Raw genomic sequence first — 9,659 nt, 5'->3', positions numbered from 1 at the left:
AATCACAATCATCAATCGATCCGAAATACCTAGTAGAGAACGATTGGAATGCGTAAATTACAAAATTCAACCGTCATCTACGCGTAGAACTATCAATTATACTCTCCTCAGGGTATTCTTCCTGAGTTTTCTTATACATCACTGAAAGAATGCCCAGTATGGCACCAGCACTGAAGGTCTCCCCACCTCTACTTTTAGTTGAATAGATGAGAAAATAGAATGACCTCTGTTGAAGAAATTATGATCTCTAATCATGGCCAAGGACACATTTTTTTGGCAGAAAAACACTGACGCTTTAAGATAAATTTATCCAAGCATGGCAGAAAGGTGAGAGCAAGGGGAAGCTGGCAATCAATCTAGCCCATCTTTATTACTCTGAATACATCTACTCGTACAAATGACCCATCAACGAAATATTAAGGAAAAACTGGAACTGCCGCCTCTACACAATAGTTTACAATCGCAAATCCAGGGGGAGCAAACAAAAACTTTCAATGTGCTCTTTTCCTGTAACGCAACTACTTAAGCATTGTATGATGAAGCCCACATTAACTCCCTCCCTCTAGGCACTCAATGCTTTGAGAACATGCCTTGAGTTAAAGAGGAGAAATCATAATCCTTCCCGGTTTGCATTTTAGTACTACCAGATGAAACCGGAGCTGCTGATTGAGTTTTACCGACTCCAGTGCTTGTCCCACCGTTGGCAGGGTTAGCTTGCCCCATGTCAAAAAAGCTGCAAACAATAAATGGAAGGAATTTGGGTAGGGAATCTAACACAAAAACTAGACAGGAGACGAAAGTTTATTGGTGGAAAAGAAAAGCATGAGTGGATCTGATTTCAAAATGTACTTGTAAAAACTTTCAAATGATTGCATTTCTAATTGTTCTATGATGGACAGTATCGTTTTACTAGCACAGGAAATGCACCAATAGTCTGATTTTACATATTATGGAGTGATGAAACAGAAATATTGGTCTCCTAAAACTTAAAACTGCCTTGTTTTTAAGCGGCACAGAGCAACCATCCTGTAAGTAACAAAATGGGGAAAAGAAAGAAATGTGGCTGCAAGCTTACGCTATAGCTTTCTCACTGCCATTTTCTTCACTCTTCGAAACTAAGCGAGCTTGTTCAATTGGAAAAAATTGAAGTAATTAGCAAAATTTTATACCCCATGCAAAGCAATTTTAGATGCAATGCAAGACTGAGGACCAAACTTGGGCAGGATGAGGGAAGATGTAGGAACATGAAAAAACTAATCTGGAAAAAAAAAAAAAAAAAACACACAGGAAAGTGGTTGTAATGTCCATGGTTTCAATTCCACCAGAGTGCAAAAGCACAATCACATGTTTCTCTATTCACCAACACCAGAGCAGACTGGAAAAAACAAATATACCTTGATGGTGGATATTGTACAGCGCTTCCCCCTGGATGTGTCAGTCCTATGTTACCAGTCTAACACCAAAAAAAAAAAAACAGCAACATCAGAATATTACCAAATGAAACTAATTAAGTATTAGTAAATATGAAAGCAATCCATAATTCCATGATATGTACCTGCATAAGTTTCTGTAAGTCACCCTGCCCAGCTACTGGCATCATCAAACCGGGAATTTGGTATCCCATGTTTGGCCAATTTTGTGCAGGTATGTTAATACCATTTGGCCCTTGTTGAATACTGCCAGAAAGTTTCAGGTCCCCACCAACTGACTTCGCTGCTGCAGCCATAAGTTGCTGTTGCTGTGTCAGCATAGCAAGTTGCTGTTGATTCATCACTTTTGGGTCTCCACCAGCAGATTTTGCTGCAGCAGCCATAAGAAGTTGCTGTTGTTGCGCTAGCATAGCAAGTTGTTGTTGATGCATTGCAAATGGTGATACCATATTGGACTATAGGATGGTGGAAACAAAATCATCAGCTAATAATTCAGCTCCACATAAACTTCCAAAAGCTAAACCCTTGCATGAACTCAAACTAAAGTTGGTTTTTACAGAGGTAACAGATGTGATAAAGAATTTGGAAAGCACATCCAGGATAGGATAAATGCCCAAACAAATTTCAGAGGAAATGTTCAAAAGATGCATAAATGCCAAAAGTACATACCTTCTCAAAAAGGCTCATTATATCATTTTTCACATCTTTCTGGGGTTTCTCCGAGACTGAAGGGGTAGCTAAAGAAGGCGAATCTTTAAATAAATCCTCAAATCCAGAATTGGACTGAGTATTATTTTCTACAGCTTTTGTTGGAACAGCTTTTCCAGTCGTTGATAATTCTTCAGCAACTGTTGCAGCTGAAAATTTTGGAATGGTCCACATTGATAACAAGAATCACCATACATGTGTGTGAAAATGAAATATCAACAAAAAACACATAGGAGATCATAGCAATTAACAATTGTCCAAACACATGAAGACATACATTGAAAACCTGCCCAACCATTATCATCATTGGAAGCTACTTCTGAGCCATTTTCACTAGGGCCATCCATGGAGAGCAAGTTGAAAAGGTCAGTAGCAAAATCAACTTTGGGTGCAGAGACAGCTGGAGCAGAATCTGCGACTTTCTTTGCAGCTTCAGTAGCTTCCACCATTGGTTCAGCTTTTTCAACAACCTGTTGAGGCTTTGCAGGAGTAACCTGTTTATGAAAAAAATGTCATGCTTAAATCATTATGGATGGAGGACCTTTCTGGGTGGGAATGAAAAAAGTAATAATAAAGTGCGAGATGATTACAAAGTGAGGAAGAAATAAGAATCATGCATGTAACTGCTCTAACTATTAGTCATTGTATAAGAGACACAGGAAAGCACGGTGAATTGCAAAAATTAGATCAAAATGATGAAGATATGGCATAATTCAATTGCACATAAACACTGGCTATTGCGAGTGGTTATGCTTTTGGAGATAGATTTTATTCGCAAGAGGCCAAAGGCTAACATCAAAACCTTTTCTTGCCAACAAAATTTTACATGCATAGATTTTAGGATTTATTGAAGCTTTCTTTTCAACTCATAATAAAAGAAAAGAAATGATCAACTATTTCATTACAGATTCTTTGAGTATTCAACTGTTCCACTTGGACTAAGAAGATAAAACTCAGCATACCTGCTCGGGTCCTCTAGGAGGAACAGGAACACTTATTCTTGTGGCAGTAGCACTGTTCCTTGAGCTTGATACTTGTGAATTCTTTTTTTCCTCAAACAAATTTTCAGAACTGCTGGTGTGTCCATGCTCACTTCTTTCACCGGGTCTCTGATGCAGAGATCTTTCATCCAGCCCGCTAGGAGGAGATTGTGCTCTTCCATCTTTAGAGACCCATCTCTTATCTTCATACCTGAAAGAAACTGTAATGGTCAGGTGCAATGCAATCATATCAACACACAAAGAGGATCAAGAAAACTTGCTAATAATAGAGTTCTAAAAATACACATACTTCGCACGAATGAAATTCTCAATTCCAACTCTGTCGTAGTTTGGGGGTAACTCTGCTTCCCAATAACTATTCGCCCTCTCATTCCCCATTGCTAAACAAACAGTACAAAAGCAAGCTGTTTATTAAACCCAAAAGTAATTGTAGAACAATCATAATAATCACAAGTTTGGAACAAGCCAATGAGCTTACATTGAATAAATGCAACCTGTTCTGGAAGCCACGTGTCAAGGGTTGCGGATCGAACCTGCAGAAGAGAACCAATCAGGAGACAAAATATCCTTAAGGATAATTGCACTTTGATGCATATTAAGCAGCATCTCCAAGAGAAAAAAAACGAAAAATGAGATTCATGACATGTAGGCAACAGCAAGATATAAATTCATTGATCAACCAACAGTAGACCTAGTTACCATGCATGTCAGTTATACTTTTAAAAAGAAGAAAATGAATGACACATCAATAACCATTGTGCTTGCTTGTGATCAATCAATCCAAGAAAAAAAAAGAGCAATATCATTAGGAAATTGGAGAGCACAAATTGAAGCTCAGAAGCAATACAGACAAAAAAATTTCATTAACCAACATTGCTGAAAATAGAAACCAAGCTGTAGAAATGAATGGAGGACTATTAAACAGCATATCAAGTATAGACATAATCAAAAGAAGCTAGACAATATGCTACTTGCCTAGGACTTGGTAACAACAGGAAAGGTAATGATAAGCCTACAATATTACCCAGTGAGATGAGATAGTTTTGTATCTGAAACAATGCATTTTAGCCATAAAAGATGGTGAAATAACAGTCATTCATACAGATTCAAAATCACCATACCATCTTTCTTTCAATTTTCTGTTTTGTAATAAAAAAAGGCTAATACAAAAACTATTTCCTCATTTGTTTTTCACAAAGCAACTCTTCATAGAGTACGTTTGGTATTATGGTTGCTGTTGTAGTTGTGGTGTAAAAAAAAATTGTTTTATAAAAAGTACTTTTAGTTGAGGTTGGTTTGAAAAATTATATGTTTGGTTAAAACTGTGGTTAAAATTGAGGTTGAGCAAAAAATAGTTTAATGTGTTTGGTTAATAATGCTTTTGAAATTGAGGTTATAAAATAATTTTAAAAAAATAGATATTAATATTGATGGTTTTTAATTTAAATATTGTAAATTTATCTATTGTTATTACATCATGAAATAAAAAAAAAATTATATAAATTTTTTTTTATTGTTCCATTAAACTATTTACAATTCTATCACGTATGAAATACATCCGACAATGACTATAGTTTTTTTGGTTTTTTAAGCGCGCAATAACATCATGTAAAATATAATCAAGAACAAAATTGGAATTGCAATCAAATTTAGCAAATGCTATGTCATCAAACGATCTTTGTCTAATTTATATAGTTTTATTAAATAATGTTAAACACTAATTTTTTTAATAAAAAAAATTTAAAAAAATATTTTTTATTTTTTATTTTTTATTTTACTACACTATTCGGTTAACAATGTAGCAATGCTACTGATTTTAGCATAGCAATACATTGTTCATGCTAATTAAGCATGAACAGTGTATGCTACAAGAATACACTGTTCATGCTAATTAATTAGCATGAACAGCGTGCAGTTGGCCATTATTTACTGTTGAATAAAAGTATTTTTCGATGTTTGGTAGTGTAATGGAAAATGAGTTGGAAAACACTTTCCAGTGTTTGGTTCTGTCATGGAAAATGAGCTGGAAAATAACTTATTAATATTTTATTTTTCTCAAGTTTATTAAAATAATGAGGAACAAATCTTACAAATTAAAAAGTTGAATGAGAATGAAATTGAAAAAAAATATATAATTTCATAAATTATCTCAAATAAAATAAATAATAATCAAAATAATAGAGATCAAATCTAAAAAATTTAAAAAAAAAATGAAAGATGAAGAAATTAAAATAATAATAATCAATATTTCATAAATTATTTTAAATAAAATAAGTAACAATCAAAAGAATAAGGACCAAATTTGATAGATAAAAAATTTCAATAAAATATGATAAGGAAAAAGTAAATAACAATTATAAAAATAAGGACCAAAATTAATATAAAAATAAAATTTTAAGAGATGAAATTGAAAAATAAATATTTAAAACAAAATATATATATATAGCAATCAAAAGTTTGAGGATCAAATTTGATATAATCAGCAAATAATGACATTTCTAAATTTTTCACAACTTCCGGAAAGTGTTTTCCCCTCAAATTTTTCAGGAAAACACTTTCCTGAAAACCAAGCCAAATTTTCCTTTTACTGGAAAGTGTTTTCCATTGACCAACTTTCCTACTGGCAAACAAACACAAGAAAGTTTGGAAAGTGATTTTCCAGAAACCACTTTCCGGAAAACAAACACAGCTAAAGGGAAAATATTTTTCTGAAAATCAAGTCAAATTTTTCTTTGACTGAAATTGACTGGAAAGTATTTTCCGTTGACTGGAAAGTGTTTTCCGTTGACCAACTTTTCTAATGACAAACACAGGAAAGTTTGGAAAATGATTTTCCGGAAACTACTTTCCAGGAAACAAACATGGCCTTAGTGAGAATTGTGTTTGAAACGCAATAAAATATGGGACCCATAAACAGTAAAACCCGTTTTTATTTGTTACCAAACATATAAGAGCTGCGTTTTGTTCGGCTGCGTAAACAAACGCATTCATAGAAGACTTCGAAGGCCTTATTTATAAAACTTCTTTTATGTGCACACAGAAAAACAACCATTATCATAGTCTTTTGTTAAAGATTCTAATTCTACATTAAAAGTTAATGATGGTTTAGAAAGCAATTTGTCACCTTTGATATGTGTACCCCAAGACTTCTGTGGATCCCTGAACACTGCATGCATATAAAGATACCTAAATTCACGCTTGCCCATCTTGGACCTCTGCATTTGCAAACAGGTTAACACCAGCAGCTCAAACTGATAGTACAGCAACAATAAGAAAACTAACAACATCAAGCTAGTTACAAAGATCCATGACTGTTAAATAATTTTGTATATTTATTTTTCTAATTATTTACTATTATCCTAATTATATCAGATCCTCATATTCTTCTCCATACATACTTGGCTTTGCAGTCAGCACATTCCCTATTCTCAGGCAATTTGAGGAGGCCTTCCAAGACCTGCATATGCAAAACAGGAAATAAGTAATTCAAGACAATACACTGTTAAGAAATAAAGGGGAATGAATGGTACTGCTTCTAGAATCACAAATAAAAAACAATTAGAATACGGAAAACACCAAAGCAAAAATTTTATAAACAAAAATCATATAATCCACTTCAATGACAAATGGCACCATATGTAGCTAGCATCAATGGCAGTCACAAAGTCTAAACTTTGACATGTATCAAAATATAGTAACCCATGCTATAAGGTTCAAATAATCACCATAGGAATGAAATACATTATACAAGGGACAATATGGAAACCAATAAAGACTTCAGAAAATTCCACAGAGTTCAGCCATGAATTAAATATTGGGACATAGTAACATTTCCAGCTGCTTATAAAATAACTAAAATTTAATCCCAAAACACTCAATTCAAATAAAGCTCCACTGAAAAATGCAACAATCAGACTGCTAATTTGGCAGGTTTTGCATAACATACAGGTAACAGACTTGTTCATAAAAATGCACGCTGCATCCCTTCAAAAAAAAAAATATATAATTAAACATACAAACAGCATATGAGCACAGTAGCTAGCACAAAAAAAACCCAAACAAATTCTAAGGTTGAACTCAATCCTCATTTGAGGATGCCATAGCAGCCCTCATCAAAGACAAACTAGAAACACATATATTTATCATTACAGAAGAAACAAAATCACAAGCAAAATAATCATCAAGGACATCAATATAGATGAGCCTATCTTAATATCTACAAAATGCAACAACTTTAAGAACATTTATTAGCTCTTGGTTTCGAATTAGACCAGATTTTCACCTCAAAGATATAATTCTGAAAAAACTCCAATTCTAACGACAAGAGAAAATCTTCTAAACTTAGATCTCAGCATATTATATAACCAACCAGCAACACAAATGAATAGCATCGTATCAGATATAAATCTCAGCCAATCTAAAACTTGAAATTCGCAAAGATAAAAAAAATTAAATAAATTCCACAAAATCAACGCAATCACCATTAATTAATCAAGCTACATTTCATCAATTACCAGTAAAATATTAAATCAAATGCATAATCACGCAGAAATAAAAGAATCCACGATCTAATTAATCATCTAGTTAATCTAAAGTCATAGCACACATCATATCAAATCAATCGCAGTTTAATTCAAAGCGTGATAAAATTATCAAAATAAAAAAAGAAATCGAGATTAACACAAAACCAATCAATAACAGGCAGAGGCAGGATTGAGATTTCGATCAAGGAAGACTGACCTTTCTGTGTCTAGCATTGAGCTCTTTAGAGACGTTGGCCTTCTGGTTCATGGTGACCGTACAACAACCGCCAAAAGGAAGAACTTGCTGATCGAGAGAGAGAGAGAGTCGTAGAAGCTGCAAAAGGATAGAGAGAGAGGAGTCGAGGTCAATTTGGTCTTTTTACACCAAAATCTCCTCTCTTTCGTTTCCCTCTGATTATTTTGCAACCCAAACAGCAAAATAAGAAGAGGAGGAGCCAAAAAGCGTTTCCTTATTAAAATATATTCATCTGTTTTTTTTTTTTTTTTTCCCTCATTTGTTGAATTTCCTTCTTCGCACGTGTAGTATGGTCTTTGGTGCGTGTGGGATGGTGCGTGTGGGCCGCTACCCGTGTGATACAGGTTAGCGGTATCACCATCCGGTCCATGTCAGAAACGTTTCGATAAATACAAAAACATGAAAAGTTATTCTCGAATAAAATGGAGGATGCAAGAGTTTCAAGCTTACTATCCACGTGGTTGATTTGTTGTTCGACAAGCTATTCAAAAAAGATCATGATGTTAGTATTTTTTTTTTCCTTGCTCTACAGAAATAAGTATTTTTAAGTTATTTTTCGTTATTAATAGATAATAAGTCTAATTATTCATACTTCAATGTATAAAAATTAGTTTATTTTATTTAAGAGGTTTCCAATACCAATTGCATAGCTATTAACAACAACTAATTGATCAGGATAAATAATTGTTTTTCTCCACCTATGTCACTGTTTTGTTTTTTATATTTTTATTTTATCTTTTAATACTTAATTTATTAAAAATAAAATTTTAAAATTTGTTTAGATTTTTTTTAATTATTTTAATATTATTACTCAAGTTCTGAGTTTAGGAGGTTAACTCGGCAAATTAGAGTTTTTTTTGTCTGTTTTTTAATTTCTTATTTCATCATTCAATGGTTAATTGGAAATCAAACTTTATAATTTGTTTTAATTTATTTTCTATAAAATTATTCTGGTCTCATGACCCGAGTCACGGACTTAGGAGTTAACCCAGTTGATTCAGGTCATTTTTTAATTATTATTTTTTTAATTTCATCTTTTAATATTATGTTCATTAGGAATTGAGTTTTATAATATGGTTTAATTTAATTTTTATAAGAATATCTTTGTTTCATAACCTAGGTTATGGATTTGACAAGTTAAACTTGGTTAACCCATATCAATTTAATATATTGTTGTCTCAATATTTTTTAAAAAATTGATATTGCCTTGAATATTTTTAGCCCAACTATGTTTTTATCAGTCGTCTATGTTATTTTTGGATCCTCAAAGTCAACCAAGTCAAATTGAATCAATCTCTATACAATTTAGATTTTTTTAATGAAAACATGTTAGTAATACCTAAATATTTTTTTATATGTTCAAAAAGAAATGTAATTTAACTCACAATACAGTGCAAGTCAATAATCCAGTTAACAAAAACTAATTAAAGAGGGGAAATAATTGTTCCCCTCCTTACTGAATAATGTTCATTAAAATAATATTTTATTTATTTATTTTTTTTTGCAATTTTATTTTTTAACATTAGATTTATTGAGGATCGAGTTTCATAATTTATTTTGGTTTGTTACCTATGAGGTTATTGCAATCTCATAACTTAGATTATAATTTCTACATGTTAATCTAGTTGACTTGGATTTTTTTTTGTTTTTTTTATAATTGATTTTTTCTCTAATTTTTTTTTTTGACATTTGGTTGATTAAGAATTAAATTTTATAATTTATTTCGATTTGTTTTATATGA

General features: G+C 32.5%; 1 protein-coding gene across 2 annotated transcripts; it reads right to left on the bottom strand.

Annotated features, from left to right (window-relative positions):
- Positions 1–345: 345 nt before the first annotated feature.
- LOC118047536 (ADP-ribosylation factor GTPase-activating protein AGD5) lies at positions 346–8,124 on the bottom strand. Of its 2 annotated transcripts, XM_073412728.1 has the most exons (12): positions 7,880–8,124; positions 6,538–6,596; positions 6,264–6,354; positions 3,618–3,672; positions 3,429–3,519; positions 3,101–3,329; positions 2,416–2,632; positions 2,100–2,287; positions 1,556–1,885; positions 1,395–1,453; positions 1,076–1,124; positions 592–733 (listed from the first exon to the last, which is right to left on the bottom strand). In XM_073412728.1, the coding sequence occupies exons 1-11, from the start codon at positions 7,928–7,930 to the stop codon at positions 1,103–1,105; spliced, it is 1,392 nt and encodes a 463-aa protein (XP_073268829.1). In that variant the 5' UTR covers positions 7,931–8,124; the 3' UTR covers positions 592–733; positions 1,076–1,102. The 2 variants fall into 2 exon arrangements, with proteins under 2 accessions (XP_034912751.1, XP_073268829.1); XM_035056860.2 differs by lacking the exon at positions 1,076–1,124 and having other exon boundaries at positions 346–733; positions 7,880–8,123.
- Between the last annotated feature and the right edge of the window lie 1,535 nt (positions 8,125–9,659).

The sequence above is a fragment of the Populus alba genome, chromosome 11 (assembly GCF_005239225.2).
Source record: "Populus alba chromosome 11, ASM523922v2, whole genome shotgun sequence".
NCBI lineage: Eukaryota > Viridiplantae > Streptophyta > Magnoliopsida > Malpighiales > Salicaceae > Populus > Populus alba.
This window is presented reverse-complemented; position numbering and strand designations above follow the sequence as displayed.